At 43.0% G+C, this 23,814-nt stretch overlaps 1 protein-coding gene across 1 annotated transcript in view; it reads right to left on the reverse strand.

The window, feature by feature from the left end:
- Positions 1 to 890: 890 nt before the first annotated feature.
- thada (THADA armadillo repeat containing) overlaps positions 891 to 23,814 on the reverse strand; it is a 335,484-nt gene continuing 312,560 nt past the window's right edge. Inside the window, exons 36-37 of the mRNA XM_078404988.1 lie at positions 5,615 to 5,781; positions 891 to 3,065 (exon numbers count right to left, since the gene is read on the reverse strand). Of these exons, the coding sequence (XP_078261114.1) occupies positions 2,736 to 3,065; positions 5,615 to 5,781 (497 nt within the window). The 3' untranslated portion in view covers positions 891 to 2,735. The remainder of the gene's footprint in view (positions 3,066 to 5,614; positions 5,782 to 23,814) is intronic.

Below are 23,814 nucleotides of genomic sequence, written 5' to 3' on the forward strand. Positions count from 1 at the left end.
CATTGCTCAATTTTCAGTCTTAAAAAAAGTTTATTGCTTCACAGGCAAACAAGGGAGTTTCATTAGGTGGCACCTTGAAGAGTTAAGCACATTACAGCTTTATGACATTGTAGTCAATTTAGGCACAGCTAGATCCCACAATTGGCAATGTAATAATGAGCTGATTTTTGTTTTAATTGTTCTATTAAAGGATAAATATTGTTTGTGAAAGCAGGGGTAACTGGCCTGCTCACCAAAGTGGTGACATGAATCTTTCATATCCACCAAAGTATCACATTTATTGCCTAATCCTAATTGCCGTTTAGAGGCGAGTGGGAAGCCACTTCTTGAGCCTCTGCAGTCCATATATTAAGATACTTCCATCTAGGCTGTCAGGTATAGGTTCAGGATCAATAACCTTTCACTTTGCTGATGGCTGAGATTCGTTTTTAGTTTAGTTTAGAAATACCACGCGGAAACAGGCCCTTCGGCCCACCGAGTCTGCCTCGACCAGCGATCCCCGCACATTAACACTATCCTACACACACTAGGGACAATTTACACTTCCACCAAGCCAATTAACCTACAAACCTGTACGTCTTTGGAATGTGGGAGGAAACCGAAGATCTCGGAGAAAACCCACGCGGTCACGGGGAGAATGTACAAACTCCGTACAGACAGCACCCGTAGTTGGGATCGATCCCGGATCTCTGGCGCTGCAAGCGTTGTAAGTCAGCAACTTTACTGCTGTGCCACCGTGTCGCCCGTTGGATGAAACAACCTTCTCAAGGTTATGAAGTATTACAGCGGGATTTTGATCAGGCTAGGTTAAAGCCGCACAGTAGTACAGCTGATAAGAGCTACAGCCTCAGCACCAGAGACCCGCGTTTGATCCTGACTGTCTTTCTGTGTGGAGTTTGCATGTCTCCCTGTGTCACTGGGATTGCCTCTGGGTGTTCCGTTTCCCTCCCACATCCCAAAAACGTACGTGTTTGTAGGTTAATTTGCCTCTGTATGCAGGGAATGGATGTGAAAGTGGGATATGAGAACTAGTGTGCAGAGGTCATTGATGGTCGGTGTGGACTTGGTGGGCCGAAGGGCATCTTTCCACGCTGTATCTCTAAACTAGTAAGTGGGCTGAGGAATGGCAAATGGAGTTTGATTCACTTAAATGTAAGGTGTTACATTTTTGGTAGACAAGGACTTCACAGTGAATGGCAGGGCCCTGGGGTGTGTTGTAGAATTGCATCACAGGTAGACATAGCGGTCAATTTGGCTGTTACCACACCGACCTTCATCAGTAATGGTATAACATATAGAAGTTGGGATGATATGCTCCTGATGTACAAGATGTTGTTGAGGATGCACTTGGGAGTATTGTGTTCAGTTTTGATCACCCTGGTATGGAAAAGATGCAATTAAGCTGAACAGAGTGCGGAAAAGGTTTACGAGGATGTTGCCAAGACTTGAGGGACCAAGGTGCAGGGAGCGGTTGGGCAGGTTCGGACATTATTCCTTAGAGCATAGGAAGCGGCTGATCTTCTAGAGGTGTGTAAAATCATGAGGGGAATTTATAGCATCTTTTTCCCAGGGTAGGGGGATCAAAAACTTGAGGGCATAGGTTTAAGGTGAGAGAGGAAAGATCTAATAATAATCTGAGGGGCAAATTTTTCAGAGAAAGTGGTAGGTATATGGATTGAGCTGCCAGATTTAGTGGTCGATGCAGGTACAATAACAAAAATTGAAAGACATCTGGATAAGTACATGGATAGGTTTAGAAGGATATGGTCAATCAGTGGCAAATGGGATCAGCTTAGACGGGCACCTTGGTCGGCATAGACCAGTTGGGCTGAAGGGTTTGTTTCTCTGCTGTATTACCCTGTGATTCTAGGTTTACCAAGGTAACCCATCTACACTAGTCCTACCTGCCTTCATTTGGCCCATATCCCACTAAACCTTTCCTATCCATGTACGTATCCAAGTGTCTTTTAAATGCTTTTATAGTTCCTGCCCTGCAACTACCTCCGCTGGTTCCATATACCCATCACTTTCTGAGTGAAAAAGTTGCCCCTCAGATTCCTTTTAAATCTTGCCCCTCTCACTTAGAATCTATATCCTCTGGTTCTTGATTCCCTACCCTGGGGAAAAGACTGTGCTTTCACCCTGTCTATTCCCCTCATGTTTTCATACACCTCTATAAGATCACCCCTCAGCCTCCTGCGCTCAAAGGAATAAAGTCCTAGTTTACCCAATCTTTCCCGGTAGCTCAGGCCCTCGAATCTTGACAACATCCTCATAAAGTTAACATCCTAGTAAAAAATTACCAAAGAGAGGATTCCAAATTTTATCTAATTGCTCATAGATTTGACTGTCAAGTTGAGAAATGCAACCAAAAGTAAATACTATATTTAAATTTATTTGGTGTAAAAATCATAGACATGTGAATTAAGATTCATCCAAACTTCCCCCATCTTCAAATTGTAATTTGCACATCTGGACTTCAGGTAGGTCCACATAACCTTACCACACCAACGATAATAAGAGTTAATTTGCGATGCCAACAAAGTCCAGCTTTCAATCGTGAGGGGAGTAACTAATGCCCCCTAGTTATCACTGGCACAAGAATCTTCCTGTGGTAACGAGCACATCCCAACGGGATAAAGTTTTTCTACGGCCGCCACAAGCCTCTCATTCTATTTCTGCTGATCTGATTTTCCTCAGCTTTGGGCCAAGTCAAATAATGAGATCATTCCACTTCAGAAGTGCCCAACAATGATGGCACCCAATCCAAACAGCCTCAATAGTTGGGACGTGTTCAACAGCCTCACTTTTTGAATGCTCAGCCTTGTGTAGTCGGCTGTTCTAGAAAACTCTGCTGCAGGTGGCAGGCCTTCAAAAAGCCGCGCTACCCGCTGCGCTTGGTCGGAAGCCTTTGCCGACAGAAGGCAGAACTGGGATTCATCATCTGGAACCGCCCTCGAATGGGAAATAAGTCTTGACAGATGCTTCTGGAGCAGATTGGCAAACGTGATCTTCTCGGCCCAAAGATTAATTTCGCTTTTATCAAAAAGCACGTCATATTCTCCCTAAAACAAAAAATAAAAATATGTATAATTTAGAAGGAAAAAGCAAGTTTTGAAAATTCTGCAGTAGAAATATCAAACTGTTTACATTTTTTTCAATCATTTACAGGATGGGGCTTTTTTGGAAAGACCAGTGTTTATTACCACTCCATTGTTACCTGGTAGGAGGTGTGGTGAGGCCTAGCTTGGTTCACTGTGGTCTATGGTGAGAACAGGTGAGGCACGGTAGGGGGGCACAGTGGTGCAGCAGTAGAGATGCTGACTATGGGTGCTGTGTGTATGGAATTTGGACGTTCTCCCTGGGCTTTCTCCGGGTGCTTTGGTTTCCTCCCACTCTCCAAAGACGCACAGATTTGTAGGTTAATTGGCTTCTGTCAAAATATTGTCCCTTATGTCTCGGATAGTGTGAGTGTTTGGGGTGATCGGCGGTCGGTGCGGACTCGGTGGGCCGAAGGGCCTCTTTCCATGCTCTATCTCAAAAGTAAAGTCTAGTGAGGAGATCCAGGATTTAGACACAGTTAAAGTAATAAATCCTGATAATCCCAATGATAGATCCTGACAATAGTTCCCATTTCATAAAATGTAACAGATTTCTTTTTAAAAAGGAACTGATCACACAGTGATGCATTGTTCGTGTAGCAACTCTGCCACAATAGTTAGAAACGGCCTGCAACAATGTACAGTTTTAACACAAATCTGCAGTGTTGCTTATCCTTACAATAAATAGACATGGATTCCAAGAACTAACCCAGTGTGTAGGTGTGACAATCCTGGAATTCCTAGATTATCCCATGGAATATTTATACATACACACTAGGCATGTTCCGACAATTGAGAAACAGATGGACATTTTTTTTTTCATTTGGGAACATTCCACATTGAACAGTAGTTAATAATTCAAAAACAACTAACTGGGAAATCATGAACAGTTTCTGATTTACTTGAAAATACAAACAGTGGAACCCCATTTTAATTCCTTTGTCCGAAACATATCCCCCGTGAATATGTGAGATGCATATAACTGTGTGGCAAGTTAAACTGCAGAAAGGTCTTTGTCATGAGGCCATCTCTCAATGGCAAATATAAGACGTTTCCACTGTTGAACTTAGAGTCATTGAGTCACACAGCAAGGCCCTTCGGCTCCAGTTGCCAATGCCAGCCACATGCCCCGTCTACATTAGTCCCACCTGCCCACGTTTGACTCATATTCCACTAAACCTTTTCTATCCATGTACCAAAATGTCTTTTATATGGTGTTTTGGTACCTGCCTCAACTACCCCCTCTGGCAGCTCATTCCATATACCCACCAGCTTCTGTGTGAAAAATGTTGCTCCTCAGGTTCTTATTAAATCTTTTCTCTCTCACTTTAACCCAATGGCTCTTGATTCCCTAACTCTGGGTAAAATACTCTGTGCATCTATCCTATCTATTTTCTTCATGATCTTATACACCTATATAAGATCACACCTCACCCTCCTGTGTTCCAAGGAATAGTCCTAGTCTGCTCAACCTCTCCCGAAAGCTCAGTTCCTCAAGTCTTGGCAACATCCTCATAAATCTTCTCTGCGAAGATTTCATGATGCAGAGCATTTTTAAAAATCTTTAATTTTTCTTTAGATATTGGCAAACATTAAACATTTTTAAAAAAATTTAAAGGGAAAATAAGTGGTCCATTCTAGGTTGAGAACGTGTCTGATATGTTCTGGAAATACAATACTGTAGAATTTACAACTTCCAGGTCGACTAAGCATTGGTGTCTTGGGACTTACTATTTGGGGGCTGTACCTCTACTTCACCAACCAATACACTCAATCTCAATGGACAACTTTGGGGAGCCCCCTTTAGCCACCTCTTAACACCAGTTTAAAACCAACCTCACTCCATGGGAGTAATGTAACATTTGTCTCCATGCCTGCAAACGGACACTCTCTCAGACACTCCTATAATGGGCAGACTAGGGGTGGAGAGGGTAAGATCAATAATAAACAGGGTGGAGAAACAAAGAACTGCAGATGCTGGTTTATACCAAAGATAGACTCAAAGTGCTGGAGTAACTCAGCGGGTCAGGCAGCATCTGTGGAGAAAAAGGATAGGTGACGTTTCGGGTCGGGACACCTCTTCAGACTGAAAGTTGGGAGTGGGGGTAAAGAGCTGGAGGCGAGAAAAGACCAGGACCATTCAGGCCCAGCAAGGGTGGAGTCCTGGTAGGCCCATTGTTGGCGAGGGAAGGTGTGATCTCGAGGATACAATGTGGTGAACTGTGGAACTGGTTAAACGACTAGGGTGGGGAGGAAGAGGCAAGGGGAGTATGAGTAAAAGTTACTTAAATTGAGAGAATTCAACGTACTTACCAACGTTGTAAGCTACCCAAGCAAAAGATGGACCTTAACTAGCCTAATTCTGATTTTAGCAAAATAGGCTGTGATCTGTGGACTCCTTCCCGAGAGCTATGTCGACGTGGACTCGGAGGGCCGAAGGGCCTAGTTTGCACACTGTATGTCCAGAGTCTAAAGATGCATAAATTGATGGTAAATGATTATTATAAACATACCAGGGCTTCATTCACTGTATCTTCTTCCACATCATCTTCTTCCAGCATCCATTCAATGAGGGCCACAATACCGGGCAAGACTTGATCCCAGATCTGCAAAAGTTCACACAGCAATCCAAGGCCAAGATCCAGAGCCAGCGACGGATTAACGACAGAGTACAAAATATCTGCATGGTGGGGGGAAAACAAAGTGATAAGAGCAAACCTAAATCCAAAAAATGCTACAGCTGTCCGATGACTAATCAACGTATCAAATTGATACTGATGTGATCTGAGTTTTGGGTATTTTCCAAGACAGGAATGTGGTGTGAGAACCAGCAAGGAACTTGCAGCCCACATTACAACCTCTCAATCAAGACGGCACATCAGAGATTCAGTCGGCAACTGCATTGCGAACTTGTAAAGATTAACAGTGGCGAAGAAAATATACATAATGCAAACAGCATCAATGATTACGAGCAACCCGCCGAGTTACTCGAGCATTTTGCGTCTAACAACAATCGCTAAATTTGTTGGTCAATGAAAATGGCTACAGATATTAATATTTTGTTACTCTAAGATTACAATCCATCAAGTTTAATATGGTTGCTTTTGTGCTAGTCCTAAAGTGTTGTAGGATAGCCTGTTGTTATTATATTTAACAAGAGTAATGATCTTGGAAAGTGTTAAAGGTTTGGGCAATCATTTTTAGTGTGCTAGTGTCTGCAGTAGCACCAACACATTTAGGATAAGGTGCAAGTTTCATCCATAATTCCCCTCAATGTTTTGTCAATTTCTGTTGGTTGGACCAGAGAGCAGCTTCTTCCAGTAGGAGGAAACAGATTGTTATTTCTCTCATCCTAACAGCCCAAAGGTATATTTCATTGGATTGAAATTGTTTCAATGTCAAAACGGATTCAACGACACTTCCCAGGAGAGGGAATAGAGATATGCAAATATAATGAAAATTCTTTGGCTTGAAACATTAACCATTTCTCCTTTCTCATAGTCTCTCATCTCCTGAATATTCATGGTATTTTGTTTTTTTATTTCAGAAGACCAAGTGGACCCGTTGTGCCCAAACCTCTCCTCCATTGGTGCAGCACCCTCTCCTCCCCCCCTCCACCTTATTCCCCTCCCTCCCCCTCCCATCCCCTTCCCCCTCCCTTATCCTCCCTCCCTTCACCCCCTCCCTCCACCCCCTCTCCCCTTCCCCTCACCCCCACCATCCTCCCCCCACTTTTCCTCCATCCTCCCTCCTCCCCCCCTCCACCCCACTCCCTCCCTCCTCCCTCCCTAGGAGATAGACTTAAACTTTAAAATCCTCCCTCCTCCCCTCCTTTTAAATTTAAAAATGTGAATAACTTAAAAAATATAACACCGATTTCAATGAAACTACTTGCATTATCACTAAAGTGACAATGGTGAGTAAGGTGGGCCTAAAATGTCGTGCTATCATGTAGCGTTTTGGCTGAAGTTCAGTCACAAACGAGAGTTTTAGTATATAGATTTCCTGCAAGACCTGTGAGAAAAAATGTCAATGACCCATTAGGATTGATGATCAAAAGCTTGGAAATAGGCCCTTTGCGTGGAAATAGGCCCTTTGGCCCACCGAGTCTGAGCCGACCATTAATTACCTGTACACAAGTTCTATCCTACACAATAAGGATAATTTACACAAGCCAATTAACCTACCAACCTGGACGTCTATGGAATGTGGGATGAAACCGGAGACCCAGAGAAAACCCACTTGGTGACAGAGAGAACGTACAAACTCCGTACAGGCGGCACCCGTAGTCAGGATCGAACCTGGGTTTCTGGCGCTGTAAGGCAGCAACTGGACCACTGCGTCACCGTGCCACCCTGAAATGCTTTGCCAAGGATGCAGTTTTACAAGTTTTGTTGGGTTATTCCAGAACTAAACAGCCAAGTCAGAATAACCAGGAAACAATAGTGGTCAGATTTACGAACACAGGAGGTAAAAATGGATTGGCATTTGGCGCACTGACCTAGATAGTTTGAGGCATGAAAGATCAATAAAAGGAAAAAAAATACCAATGACTCAAAGTAAACAAGGAGGTTTCATATGGTTTGGACTTCAAACCACTTTGTTCCCACCCAAAGGAATGGCAATGAATCGACTGACCTACTGCACTTCATAGAACATAGAACAGTACAGCACTGAGGAACAGTCAGGAGCTCTTCACCCACAATGTTTCTGCTGAACATGATACCAAGTTAAACTCTTCTACCTGTACGCGATCCTATTCCTCTCTGCACTTCCATGTGCCTATCTAAAAGCCTCTTCAATGCCACTATCGTATCTGCCTCCACCACCACCCCTAGCAATGCATTCCAGGCCCCCACCATTCTGTGTCAAGAAACATGTGCCATACATCTCCATTAAATGTTCCCTCACTCACCGTATAGCTATGCCCTCTTTAGATTTAGAGATATAGCGTGGAAACAGGCCCTTCGGCCCACCAAGTCCGCGCCGCCCAGCGATCCCCGCACATTAACACTATCCTACACACACTAGGGACAATTTTTACATTTACCCAGTCAATTAACCTACATACCTGTACGTCTTTGGGGTGTGGGAGGAAATCGAAGTTCTCGGAGAAAACCCACGCAGGTCACGGGGAGAACGTACAAACTCCGTACAGACGGCGCCCGTAGTCAGGATCAAACCTGAGTCTCCGGCGCTGCATTCGCTGTAAGGCAGCAACTCTACCGCTGCACCACCGTGCCGCTCTTATGTTGGCTTCTAATGGTTCTGACTGTCTACCCTATCAATGCCTCTCACAATTTTATATACTTCTATTAAGTCTCCCCTTAAGTCTATCCAACCTCTCCCTGTAGCTGAAACCCTGTTATACAGGCAGCATTCTGGTAAACCTCCTCTGCCCCCTCTCCAAAGCCTCCACTTGTCTCCTGTAATGGGGTGACCAGAACTGCACTCGATACTCCAAATGTGGCCTAACCACAGTTCACTTGTAAGCGCCAGAATTCTCTAATTGTGTGTTATTTGTCAACTTAATGATTTACCTCTTGCATTAAAGTGGAATAAAACCGAAACAGAGGGAAGGTTTTTCTCTTTGTTAATGTGATTGAAATAAAATTGGTCATTCCCCACTCCCCCTTTATCACCACTGTTCTTTTCTTTCAACTATCAAGAGTGGCTGGGGAAATCATACTTCCCAAAAAAGGAAAGTAAAACACTAAACCCAAGTTTGGAATTCCTGGAACGCCAGGATATAACCTAAGTGTGGTTTAATGTTAGTTATTGGGACTTCCCCCAGTGGTTTTATAGGTAAACACACGATAACGAGTCACTTTGTAGCTAAAGGAAATGGGAAACAGAAAGAGGTGAAATGTCATTTTACCAGCATATGAGTGGATGTTCATGCCAGCCAGCATCCACCACAAACATTACCTCTCCACAGCAAAACCTCTGCCACAGAGCAGGGACAATGGTAGCATTTGGAGCCACCGCTCACCAACTACAGGATAGAGTACCATCCGTAAAGCGTTTCAAAGTAAACAATGAATACATTCTGCCTTTACTCTGATATAGGAACGTATGGTGCAATCGTAAGTATAATTAAAATCACCACAAAAGGAAAATTAAATTAAATGTTATGCTCTGGAAAGGGTGGCGATGGACAGTGGCATTCAAGAGGTTTTTCGATAGGTACATGTAGAGAATGCAGGGATAGGAATCACGTGGAGGTAACGGAGATTAGCTTATGTTCGGCATGGACATTGTGGGTATGAAAGGCCTGCTCCTGTGTCTATGTTCCAATGGGAGAAAGATCTTCTGCTTTTTTACACAAAATAAGTAAAGTTGACGCAGCATGACATAATTCTTCATCAGTAGTAGTGCATCTTATTACTTTAACATTGCAACCTTTTTCTCAGTTGAGCGTTGATTGGATTGCTTCATAATGCAATCAGGCACAGTTATTGCAACTTTTTCTTCTGCCAGATCTTTACATAACTCATTGGCTTGTAGTAATGTCATGTCCTGAGAACTTACAGGCTGACATGGTGTCAATGTGACAAGGCTTGGAATGCGTAATGGAATGGTTGCGTAAAAGCTGTCCCAGATGTTGAGTTCATCCATTTAATAACATTCTTGTTTTATTACTGGAGGTGGTTTAAGCAGAAAACTAGCGCCAGGGATGGTGGGGGTGAAAATACCGCCTTAGTACCGAAGTGAAGGTACAGTAGGATTTGCACTTGGCTTTCAGGGCAAAAGTTAGTCAGGGTTTTATTAACAACTATCTTTTGGTCCAGCACGATTCTGAGGTAGGCTTCTTTTACTTTAATAATTTGCTTTAAAGATACAGCTTTGAAACAGGCCCTTTGGCCCACCGATTCTGCGCTGGTTAGCGATCACCCCGTACACCAACACTATCCTACATACCACGGATAATTTACAATTTTACTGAAGCCAATTGACCCACAAACCTGTACGTCTTTGGAGTGTGGGAGGAAACCGGTGCCCCTGGAGAAAACCCACACGGTCATGGGGAAATGGTACAAATTCCGTGCAGACAGCATCCGCAGTCAGGATCGAACCTGGGTCTCTGATGCTGTAAGGCAGCAACTCTGTGGAAGTTGGGCGGCACAATGTCCAGCGATTTAACAAATACCTTATGATGTTGGAGATTCTTTATCAATTGGATGGAGTGACAGGTTTAGTTATAGAAGAGGCTCTATCCAGTTTGATGGGTGTCAAACTCTCCCTTTTAGGCTGGAGGAGTCTGAGCCTGAGAATCAGTAAGTAACTACCACAGAGGAGACCTCCAGACGATGATGTGCACAGACAGGCTCCTTTCCAATTGTACAGCTGGCGGGCCAGTATTACTGTGAAAATATGGTCGGGATCTGAGTGACTAATGACCTGATTTCCCCCAGCAACGCTTGATCATGGGCTATACGAGGAATGATGCAAGTGTGCAGGCATCTGACACAGATCTAGACAAGGCAGACAAAAAATGCGGGTCAGGCAGCATCTCTGGAGAAAAAGAACAGGGTTCTGACCCGAAACGTCACCCATTCTTTTTCTCCAGAAATGCTGCTGACCCACTGAGTTACTCCAGCATTTTGTGTCTATCTTCGGTATGTACTAGCATCTGCATTTACTTTCCTCCCCTGATCCAGACAAGTGTGATTCACACCAGAAATACCCCATCAAATATTTTAGGTTCTGCAGCCTGGCAAACCATGTGGTAGCATTGATTTTTTTGGGGAGGCATTGATTGTCATTTATACCAGTAAATTATTATTCCCCACAAACAGCGCACTGTTGTACAGTACCCCTAGAATCGTGATGTCAACTCTGTATCTGCCATATTGGGGACTGTACATAGAAATAGTGGTTCACATTGTATAAATATTCTTCCTGAACAAATAAATATCAATAAGAAAGGACATAATTTATTGATGAAGATCACCCTTGCAATAGAAAATTGTTCAGCACAGAATTTTTTTAAATCCAACATAAATCTACATTTATTCTCACCTGCGGTGCCCTGCCTGACGTTACCTCCTTGCCTGAAGTTATCTCACATGAAACCAGAAGCTGTTAAACTGATGGGAGGAGAGAACAAGACAATGGAACGGCACGGTGGTGCAGTGGTAGAGTTGCTGCCTTACAGCGCCAGAGACCCAGGTTCGATTCTGACTATGGGTGCTGCCTGTATGGAGTTTGTATGTTCTTCCCGCGACTGCGTGGGTTTTCTCCAGGAGCTCTGGTTTCCTCCCACACTCCAAAGACATACCTATAGGTTTGTAGGTTAATTGGCTTCTGTAAATGATAAATTGTCCCTAGTGTGTAGGATAGTGCTCGTGTAAGGGGATTGCAGGTCGGCACAGACTCGGCAGGCCGAAGGGCCTGTTTCCATGCTGTATCTCTAAACTAAACTGTACAAGTGCCCAGTGTTTCTGAATGCTGCGTTCGGTCTCAGTTTGAATGATATCATTGCATGTGTGCTCGGTAAAGACCTGGAATAGGTTTGGCAAACACGTTTGTGTAACAGTGTCCTTGTAAACAATTTTTAAAAAGTTAAAGGAATGCAAGGCTATAAATCATTAACTTAGCTAGTCAGGACAAAATCAACACCTGTGATGAATGGTTCGGCACTATCCTTGCATTACCAGCCTACAGCTGTTATAGGCTGCATGCAAACATGCAATAGTGTCATATTTATCCCCAGGCCTTGCAGCTCTAATCATTCACTACACCAATACCTGTAATGGTAATAACCTAGGAAGTTGCCATCCACAGAAATTCAACAGGGGACTGGCATCCTACACGTGTAGAAATAGAGAACTGCAGATGCTGGTTTACCAAGGAAAGACACAAAGTACTGGAGTAACTCAGCAGGTCAGGCAGCATCTCTGGAGAACATGAATAGGGGGCGTTTTGGGTTGGGACTCTTCAGACCCTTTATTCTGACCCAATACGTCACCTATCCATGTACTTCAGAGATGCTGCATGACCTGCTCAGTCACGACTGCCCGCACCTCGTGTCTTTACTTGGTAACCTACACAAGCCTTTCGTCCTGAGGTGTTATTCACCTGAAAAATCCGAATGAGCGTGGCTTCTCTATTTCTGCAGAAAAATATTGTCTAAGTTCTGCATAAAAGTCCAATCAAGCTTATTATAGCATGGTGGGTGTTCTGGGTTAAATTTGGGATTGTTGAAGAAATAGGCTGAACAGGAAGAAGTGGTTAACCATTGGGGTAATTGCGTTGAGGTAAAGAGTACCTAAAGGAGAAACCCACGACCTGACGCTGTGTAGATACGAAACATCTTGGAACCAGAAATGCAACCAAAATGACCACATTTGTACACACACAACCTTAAACCAGGTTAAGCAGTTGACTCTGATGGGGAAGCTTAATCACTACAAATGATTGCTACCTGGGTGGATGGAGCTTTATGTAAAACTTTGGGATGGAAACAACTTCATGAATGCAGCTTAAAAAGCCAATGACTTTTAAAAAGTGTAGAGTCGGCGAATTATACACAGTAGAAACTTGCCCTTGGCCCCATTAAGTCCGCACCAGCCATCAAGCACCCATTTAACTAATCCAACAATGGACTTGAGGAAGACAATTACTGAACCAGTGAAGTAAGACACCTGGCCGCTCTCTAGTTTAAGAGGATTGCATTAGCAGGTAGGTGTGCAAACATTGGAACTATTAAGCTTGTCGTGAGTTGTTTACTTCGAGAGCCATAACAGTTAGTAAATAGTAACACAGGTATAAATAGACCATAGAAAAGCACAGCACAGGAGTAGGCCCTTCGGCCCACAATATCTGTGCTGAACAAGATGACATGATAAACTAATCTCATCTGCCTACGCATGATCCACATCCCTCCATTCCCTGCATATCCATGTGCATGTCTAAAAGGCTCTTAAATGCCACTATGGTATCCGCCACCACCACCACCCCTGGCAGCACGTTCCAGGAACCCATCATTCTATGTAAAACAACTTGCCCCGCACATCTCCTTTAAACTTTGTCCCTCTCAAGTTAAAGCAACGACCTCTCGGCTTGGTCTCACGTAATTTTACATACTTCTAGCAGTATCTCACTTCCTCAAACTGAATCGACATAGATGGCGAGATGCTAACGGTGATTGTTTCTGAAACAAAAGCTACAAAGGGAAGATTGTAACAACCTTGATTTCAGCAGCAAGAAACAAAAAGTAATATGGATAAAGGAATGGAGTTTCTAGAATATGTACAGGTCTCCCTTCATAAGTTAAGTTCAGAAATTGTAGGAGCAGAATTAGACTATTCAGCCCCATCAAGTCTACCCCACCATTCAATCATGGCTGATCTATCTCTCACTCTCAACCCCATTCTCCTGCCTTCTTCCCATAACCCCTGACATCCGTACTAATCAATAATTTGTTAATCTCCGCCTCACAAATATCCATTGACTTGGCTTCCTTGACCTTCGAAACCTGAATGCAAGATGCTCAGCAAGAGAGTATATTATATTGGATCAGGTGACATGGAATTAACCAACCTAGAGGAAAAAACAGGGAACATCAAGATGACAATAAAATAGTCCACAGTGATCATTAGAAGGACATATGTATGACAGAGCCAGAATAATAGATTGGAGAGAATTGGAGTGAGAGACTGAAAAGAGAACTTGACAAAATAACGTACCAATCCGGGAGGAGCCCAGGGCCTAACGGATATTCAGCAGAGTTTTATAAAGCGCTTCTCCCCAAGATAGCGCCTATTTTAATTGAAGTATACAATGAGGCATTTGTAAATGACATTCTCCCACAGACTCTCAATCAGGCAACTATTTGTCTTATTCTTACAAAAAACAAAGACTGTGCTTCATACCGTCCAATTAGCCTGTTGAATGTTGATTATAAAATCTTAGCCAAACCTCTGGCAATGCGTCTTGAAACAGTCCTCCCATCAATTATTTCTCCTGATCAAACAGGATTTATTAAGAATAGATACTCATTCTTTAATCTTAGCCGAATATTTAATATCATATATAATCTCTCTGTTACCAATACCTCTGAGGCCATTATATCCCTCGACGCGGAAAAGGCGTTCGACCGGATGGAGTGGAAATATATTTTTTAATAGTTTTTAAAACTCCGTACAGGCAGCACTGGTGTTTAGGATCGGACCAGGGTCTCTGGCGCAGTAAGGCAGCAGCTCTTCCGCTGTGCCACTGTGCTGCCCCCTATTCTAATTCTATTTAACTTTTCCCACATTGCCATCGACTCCCCCAAGATTCTAGCACTCGCCTACAAATAAGAGGCAATTTACAGCAGCAGTAATTGTAATTAGCGTCACAACGTGCACATTTTTATTGGTGTTAGAGCAGCAGGTCACGTTGAGGCACCGGGCATGCAGCTGAAACAGGGAACTGTGCATGGGTCACCTTCTGGACGAGATGATAAAACAAAATGATCTCAATAAATATAATTACCTATAAATAGGTAAAAGGTATTTTACCACCATTTGAAGTGTGGAAATATATTTTTTATACTTTAAATAAATTTGGCTTTGGTTACAAATTCATCACATGGATTGGACTTTTGTACTCATTTGCTCAGGCTTCGGTCAGGACAACTAATACTCAATCCAGATGTTTCCCTCTGCAATGGTCAACACGCCAGGGCTGCCCTTTAAGCCCCTTGCTGTTCGCCCTCGCTATAGAACCTCTTGCAATAGTACTCCGCTCCAATCCCCTTATCAAAAGTATTGTCAGATACGGCAACGAACACAAACTCTCCTTACATGCGGACGATTTATTGTTATTTACATCCGACCCCTCTGTCTCTGTTCCTGCTGCCCTTGCCACTTTCACATCCTTCGGCCACTTATCAGGGTATAAATTGAATCTTGGTAAAAGTGAGCTGATGCCACTCAACGTAGCTGCAAAGAGTTTCCCCTTACATAGTCTGCCATTTAAAATTGCTTATAGTAGCTTTATCTATCGAGGGGTGCACGTCACAGATAGATTTGACAAGCTTTTTCAGGCCAACTTTGTTCCTTTTTTAACCTGCACTGAGGATGATTTGGAACGCTGGTCTCTGCTACATCTCTCTTTAACCGCAAGAATTAATTTTATTAAAATGAATACTCTTCCTAAACTCTTATATTTATTTTAGTGCCTACTGGTTTTCCTTCCCAATACATTTTTCAAAAAGATCGACGGCCTTATTATACCTTTTATGTGGGGTAAAAGGACTCCAAGGATACGAAAACAGCCTTTGCAGAGACCCAGATTGGACGGAGGTCCCGCGTTACCAGAGTTTAGGTCCTATTACTGGGCCGCTAATCTTAGGATCATTCAGTATTGGTTGCAGAGCAGAGAGATATCCCCATCCCCAGTTTGGCTAGAGATGGAGGCCACCTCATCTACACCGGCTTCACTGTCTTCCCTCGCTCACTCCCCCATTACAGGCCCCTATACCTCCTTTACTACAAATGTATGTGTTAAAACGACGCTGAAGATCTGGAATCAATTTCAACGTCATTATGGGTTTCGGTCAACTTCTTTTTTGGCTCCGGTAGCCTCAAACCCGGCTTTCCTTCCATCTATGGCCGATAGTGCTTTGTTAACATGGCCCAGCCTTGGTATTAAAAGTTTTAACGACCTTTATATTAATAATACATTTGCCACGTTTGAACAATTATCAGTTAAATTTAATCTGCCCAGACACCATTTTTTTTAGATTTTTACAGATCTGGAGTTATGTTCGCAGCATAGATCCCCGATTCCCCACTCTTCCTGGTGAAACACAGTTTGACACTTTTCTTACCCCACTTCCTACTTTTAAAGGCACCTTGACAATAATCTATGGACAAAGTTGATTATTAGAAACTGCTTCATTAAACACTACCAAATCTGCAAGAATTGGGGAAGGAAATATCTGATGAAGTATGGGAGGAACCATTTTGAAGGGTGCATACTTCTTCTATTTGCGCTCGGCACGGTCTCATCCAATGTAAATTCATTCATAGGGTTCACTGGACTAAAGCAAGACTGCCTAAAATTTACAATGATGTGAATCTGTACTGCGTAAGATGTAATCAGTCACCTGCAAATCATGTGCATATGTTCTGGTGTTGCCCATCTCTCGCTGGTTTCTGGAAAGACATTTTTAACACACGCTCTGAAATAAGTGGCACACAGATTGAACCAGACCCTACTACTGCATTATTCAGGGTTTCCTCATCCGAACTGCAACTCACTCTAATTAATAAGGATGTTGGCAAGAGTTCGTCACTCTGTTGGCAAGACGACTAATTTTGCACAGGTGGAAATCTCCTGCACCCCCTTCTCGTGCCCTTTGGGTTAAAGACATCTTAAATTGCATCAAGTTGGAAAAAATCAAGCTACCACTTAGGGGGTCTGCAAACAAACTTTGGGCAATGTGGACTCCCTATTTTTTCCATCTTAGACAACTGGGGGTCCCTGCAATTCCAGAGTGATGTATACCTACATTAATTTATATATATATATTTTTTTAATCCTCGTTGAATGGAGAGGAAGACATGACACATTCTGTCAGTGTTGGTGTAAAAGGCCTAGAGCATGTATACATGCCATCTTGGATGTTAAGGAGGACTGTCCTGTCTGATTTGGTTGACCTGAAACATTTGTATCCATATATATACATAATTCTTTTTTTCTTTGTTGTACTTTTGTTCTACGTTTTATTGTATTGTATTGTTGTTGTTAGTGTGCTATTTTGTACACCTGCTTGTACACCTACCTCCAAAGACGTACAGGTATGTAGGTTAATTGGCTGGGCTGGGTAAATGTAAAAATTGTCCCTAGTGGGTGTAGGATAGTGTTAATGTACGGGGATCGCTGGGCGGCACGGACTTGGTGGGCCGAAAAGGCCTGTTTCCGGCTGTATATATATGATATGATATGATATGAATAACTTACAAGTGCAATTATTTTGTAAATGCTGGTTGTACTGGAAAAAAATAATTTAAAAATAAATAAATAAACAATGTGCCAACAATACTGGCAAAGAAAAGATGTCGAACAGAAATGGGAACTATTTAAAATTGGGTTCCATGGGCTCAAAAAAGTCACGAGTCAAGAGTGTTTTATTGTCCTATGTCCCGAACCGGAACAATTAAATGCTTACTTGCAGCAGCACAACAGTTATGTGAAGGTATTTATTCACAAAATGCTGGAGTAACTCAGCAGGTCAGGCAGCATCTCAGGAGAGAAGGATGGATGACGTTTCGGGTCGAGACCCTTCTTCAGACTGATGTCAGGGGGGCGGGACAAAGGAAGGATATAGGTGGAGACAGGAAGACAGTGGGAGATCTGGGAAGGGGGAGGGGAAGAGAGGGACAGAGGAACTATCTAAAGTTGGAGAAGTCAATGTTCATACCGCTGGGCTGCAAGCTGCCCAGGCGAAATATGAGGTGCTGTTCCTCCAATTTCCGGTGGGCCTCACTATGGCACTGGAGGAGGCCCATGACAGAAAGGTCAGACTGGGAGTGGGAGGGAGAGTTGAAGTGCTCAGCCACCAGGAGATCAGGTTGGTTAAGGTGGACTGAGCGAAGGTGTTGAGCGAAGCGATCGCCGAGCCTGCGTTTGGTTTCGCCGATGTAAAGAAGTTGACATCTAGAGCAGCGGATGCAATAGATGAGGTTGGAGGAGGTGCAGGTGAACCTCTGTCTCACCTGGAAAGACTGTTTGGGTCCTTGGATGGAGTTGAGGAGGGAGGTAAAGGGACAGGTGTTGCATCTCCTGCGGTTGCAGGGGAAAGTGCCCGGGGATGGGGTGGTTTGGGTAGGAAGGGACGAGTGGACCAGGGAGTTACGGAGGGAACGGTCTCTGCGGAACGCAGAAAGGGGAGGGGATGGGAAGATGTGGCCAGTGGTGGGGTCCCGTTGTAGGTGACAGAAATGTTGGCAGATGATTTGTTGGATCTGGCTGGTGGGGTGGAAGGTGAGAACGAGGGGGATTCTGTCCTTGTTACGAATGGGGGGAGGGGGAGCAAGAGCGGAGCTGCGGGATGTAGAAGAGACCCTAGTGAGAGCCTCATGTATAATGGAAGTGGGGAAGCCCCGTTTCCTGAAGAATGAGGACATCTCTGATGCCCTAGTGTGAAACACCTAATCCCGGGCGCAGATGCGGCGTAGACGGAGGAATTGGGAGTAGGGGATAGACTTTTTGCAGGAGACAGGGTGGGAAGAAGTGTAGTCCAGATAGCTGTGTGAGTCAGTGGGTTTATTCAGAACAGTTATGTGAACATCGTAGTCTGTAAAACTCTAAACAAAAAAGTTCAATACATAAAACAAAACAAACAATAATAGTGCAAAGACGAAAACCCCCTAAGTCTATGTAGGTCAAAGCTTCGTTGGGATTTGTGGGTTGTAGTACATGTAATGTAAAAATAACGAAAAAAATAAAGGGATATCCAGAATCAATGAAGGCATACAGTTTGAGGAGAAGGAAATGGTCATATACCAACTGCCTGTGCTCACCCCTGCCCTAAGTGATAAGAATTACCGTGTCCAGTACTGCTGATGGTTTGCAACAAGGTGAAGTAATGTTATCACATGCATGTGAGTTCTCACTTAGGCCTGGCCACACAAGGAAAAAACTTGTAACAACTGACTAAAACCATGTCAAGACATGAATGTTGCTAGTATTCAAAAATATGCAAAACCTATCAAAATCAACAGTTCAATCAAAAGAATTGTATTTAAAACAAATACTCTTCTTAACACTTAAAAAATCAGGGTCTGTTGAGCAAATTTAAATAATTAAATGAATGTAAATGATTCTTTAGTTACATGGATCCCCTCTCGGCCCTTGCTTTCCCTTGGAATGTGTGGACTAATTATTCAGAGTCAGGTTTGGCCTGGCACTGGTTTAGTGGGCAGTTGACTCAAGAATGCAGAGTAACTGCAGTGAAATTGCACTGTCACTGGCGCCAGGAAGGTTCCAATATTTGCAGTCACTGACAAAAAGTTGCCAGTAAAGTCAGGATTTGTTTGTTTCTGTGGGAACCCGGAATTGCTGGCATTTCCCAGCATAGTTTATCCCACGAAGTAACTATTCTGCCTCATTATCAATCAAGAAGATACTGTAGATTAGGCCGATGTAAAATCAGATTGGAAATATTAGTTTTAAAAGGAAATAAAATAAACCAAAGCCAATTGACTTGCAAACCTGCATGTCTTTGGTGAGAAGAAACCGGAGCACCCAAGGAGAACGTACAAACTCCGTACAGGCAGCAGTCGTGTTTAGGATCGGACCAGGGTCTCTGGCGCAGTAAGGCAGCAACTCTTCCACTGTGCCACTGTGCTGCCCCCTATTCTAATTCTAGTTAACATTTCCCACATTCCCATCGACTCCCCCAAGATTCTAGCACTCGCCTACAAACAAGAGGCAATTTACAGCAGCAGTAATTGTAATTAGCATCACAAAGTGCACATTTTTGTTGGTGTTAGAGCAGCAGATCACATTGAGGCACCGGGCATGCAGCTGAAACAGGGAACTGTGTTCATGGGTCACCTTCTGGACGAGATGATAAAACAAAATGATCTCAATAAATATAATTACCTATAAATAGGTAAAAGGTGTTTTACCACCATTTGAAGTAATGCAGGAGAGTTCTGTTTTGGTCTTAAACCAACATCTCTGGAAACATCACATAACCATTATTCCCATTGCTCTTGAGCACAACTGGCTGCCAAGTTCCCGCATGCTACAGCAGTGACTACACTTCAAGAGTACTGAACTAGCTGTGAAACGCTTTTAAGTGGTCATGCAAGGAACTATGGGGATTTCCGTTCTCTAACAAGCGAGTTAACTTAATAAGAGATGAAAGTAAATATACTTTTTAATTATATAATGCACATTTACTTCAGCAATCAACGAACCAGCTGCTCAAATGAATGATATAATTAAAAAAAAACATCCATTTTCTATTTCCTGGCAAACCTCCACCTAGGTGTAGGAAAGAACTTCAGATACTGGTTTAAACCGAAGATTGGCACAAAATGCTGGTGTGACTCAGCGGGACAGGCAGCATCTCTAGAGAGGACTGGGTGACATTTCGGCTCGAGACCCTTCTTCAGACCTGAAGAAGGGTCTCGACCCCAAACGCCACCCATTCCTTCTCTCCAGAGATGCTGCCTTTCCCGCTGAGTTACTCAAGCATTTAGTTTCAAACCTCCGCCTATGATCGGTCCTGAAAACTGCACAAGTTGTTCTAACTAGTCTTTTCCCGAAGGCTCCAATTGACTGAGTTGATGTATGTTTTTGAATGATTTTAGCTCCTTCAACTATGCTGCAAAAACAGTTAATAATGAGTCCCAACTGGCAGCAAGTATATGAACTTCCAGACACAGACTTAACAAGACTTTCAATTCAAAGTCTGCATTTGTTCCAGTGTGATTCAGCAACTCACTCTAACTTTGGGGACCTCTATTTCCAGCACCTGTATCAAGTTAACAGAGGGATGGCATTGTGAAGGGTGGGGCAATAACTGTGATGCTGCCACTGATTTTCTACTATGTCTTGTTGAACAAGCAAGTTAAAAGGACTACAACAAAGCACAGACCAGATAATAATGCTTCACATTAACAACATTTCTTCCTTCATCTCCGTCTATCTTTTGAATTAAGAATTCAACAATGAACGCGTCTGAGCATTCAAAATGTAAAAACAAGGAATTGCAGGTGCTGATCTACCAAGGAAAGATCCAAAATACTGGAGTAACTCAGCGGGTCAGGCGGCATCCCTGGAAAATATGGATAGGTGACGTTTTGGGTCAGGAGCCTTGTTCACACTCATTTGATGTTTCAGGTCGGGACCTTTCTGAAGAAGGGTCCCGACCCAAAATGTCACCTTTGGACTTTAGAGATACAGCACGGAAACAGGTCCTTCGGCCCACTGGGTCTGGGCCGACCAGCAATCACCCCGCAAACTAGCACTATCCTACACACTAAGGACAATTTACAACTTTATCGAAGCCAAGTAATCTATAAAACCTGTACATCTTTGGAGTGTGGGAATAAACTGGAGCACATGGAGGATACCCACGCGGTCACAAAACACGCAACAAACGCCTTTCACTGTACCTTGGTACACATGATAATAAATTAAACTCAAACTCCATGCAGACAGCACCCATCGTCAGGACCAAACCCAGATCTCTGGCGTTATAAAGCAGTAACTCTACTACTGCACCATTGTGCCGGCCCCATGTTCTTTAGCTGAGTTACTCCAGCTTTTTGTCTCTTGCCTGAGTATTCAATAGATTGCTAAATATTGCAAAATGGTTCACTGGAGTATGGTCAAAGAAAATCCAACCAATCCACATATTGGAGTGGGAGGCTAGTGCATTTGATGTGTGCCTTAAAAGGAGAGGGGATTGGAAAGGTTGAGCAATGGAGGTCTTAAGCATGTCTGTCAGCGCAGGGAATGATAAAAATCAGATCTACAATAGCCTGACATGGAGAATAGACATCTCATAGTTATAGATCACAGAGATAGGGAGATGTGTGATGGGAGTCAAGAAACTATCAAGAGATATGAAACCAAAGACACGCATTTCAAAGAGAGGCATTCTTGGACTGGAAGACAATAAAAGTTGGTGAGCTGAGAGAATGTGGATAAACAGGACATTGAGAGCAAGGTTGTTGTTCTGGCACCATTTAGTCAGTCGATCAATCTCCCTCCTGTACTCTGACTCATCGTCCTTTATATTACGTCCAACAAGGGTGGTGCCTTCGGCAAACTAGAAGATAAGAGTTGGAACTGTGTCCGACTGCACAGTTGTAAGTACAGAGTGGGTAGTGCAAGGGGCTGAGCATGCAGCTTTACGGTGCTCCCGTGCTGATGTACATTTCAGTATTTTTTTGCAATACAATCATTGCACCATTCTGCTGTTTTGTTATAGTATTCATTGTTGTATTCATCATTACTGCATGTTCCCTATTTGCTCTGTGAGCTTCACGTCAACAAGGAATTTCATTGCATCCTGATGTATAGGACAATAAACCAAACTGAAACCGAATATGAACAAGGCTGTGAAGGGGGGGATAAATTACAAACACGAACTTTAACACTTTTATGTTAAACTACACTTGCATGGAAACACCAGTTATTGCCATTTTCACTATCATGACAGCAAATGGTGTTTCTCATCTTCACTGCAAAATATGTGTTGTTAAATTTTGGTCCTCTTCATTTTACCTTTCTTGCCTTCGAAAAACCACCCCTGCAAATCTAGACCTTCCTCGCAGCATCCATTTTATATTTTAGACAACCTGCAAAGATCTGCCGCTTGTGAAAACCTCTGCTGCACGCTGGATCTATCTATAAACACCTTGAATGCAAGATCGCAACTATTTATTTTTCTAGAAACAGACAATGATGCCAAGCACAAAACAGTAAAATATTTGGCAAATGAATTTTTATGCGGGGTGTTATGAATTGGACATCTAACTCTTGGGTGGCTTGAGTTTACAAAAGTTTAAAATATTTACAGTTTCTATTTCCACTTAATTATTCTACAGGAACTGAAGAGTTATTTGTGTCAACAGTCTCGATCAGTTCCCCTTCAGCTTTCGATCAGTTCCCCTTCAGGTTTCTGCACACAATACTTCCAATACAGAAGTATTTAATTTTATTCACAACAACTTTTATCGTGTGCATGAAGCTAAATGCTGTAATCAGGCAACTGAAATACTCTACCGCAAACAGAGAATAGTGCTGAACTACTATCTACCTCATTGGTGACCCTTGGACTATCCTTGATCAGACTTTGCTGGGTTTACCTTGCACTAAACATTATTCCCTTATCATGTATCTACACACTGTAAATAGATCGATTGAAAACATGCTTTGTCTATCTGCTGACTGGTTAGCACACATCAGAAACATTTCACTGTACCTCGGTACCGACCTGTGACAATAAACTAAACTGAAACTCAAAGGGTTAATATAATCAAAAAATGACAACTAAATGGCACGGAAATTAAAGGCCAAAATGTACTTGTAATTTATCCAAACTATGTTTTTGGCACAAGTTGAAGGACTAAACAAATGTTTGCTCAGATCATTCTACAAAGAAGAATATTGCTGAATACGATTGCTTCCCATCACCACATAAAACACAATGCTTCAGTAACACATCTGTGGCAAACGCAATACAATGTAGGGAAGTGGAAGTGAGCACAGAAGTTGAAATGTGTTGCACAGGCTTCTGACCTTCGGAAAGGAAATGGAAGAAATCAAGGATGGAGACCTGTTGAGATCGTGATCTCCGTCCTTTTTTTAAAGAAAGTTTTTTTTCTCATCCCTCTCCTTGGCTTCACCCAGCTGCGATTGTGAACAACTGCTGAGATGACTACCAACAGTGCCGTGAACCTGCCACTGGTTAATTAGTGTCAAAAGTTGTACAGCACTGAAACTTGCCCTTCAGCTCATGCCAACCAATAGTAACAGAAGGCATTTTGAAGGACAGAATGTTGATATCATTTTTCTAAATTACTGTATAGCTATAGGGAGAGGTTGAGCAGGCTAGGACTATTCCTTGGAGCGCAGGAGGATGAGGGGTGATTTTATAGAGGTGCACAAAATCATGAGAGGAATAGATCGGGTAAACACAGAGAGTAGGGGAATTGAGAACCAGTGGACATAGGTTCAAGGCGAAAGGGGAACG

Source organism: Rhinoraja longicauda, chromosome 9 (assembly GCF_053455715.1).
Source record: "Rhinoraja longicauda isolate Sanriku21f chromosome 9, sRhiLon1.1, whole genome shotgun sequence".
NCBI lineage: Eukaryota > Metazoa > Chordata > Chondrichthyes > Rajiformes > Arhynchobatidae > Rhinoraja > Rhinoraja longicauda.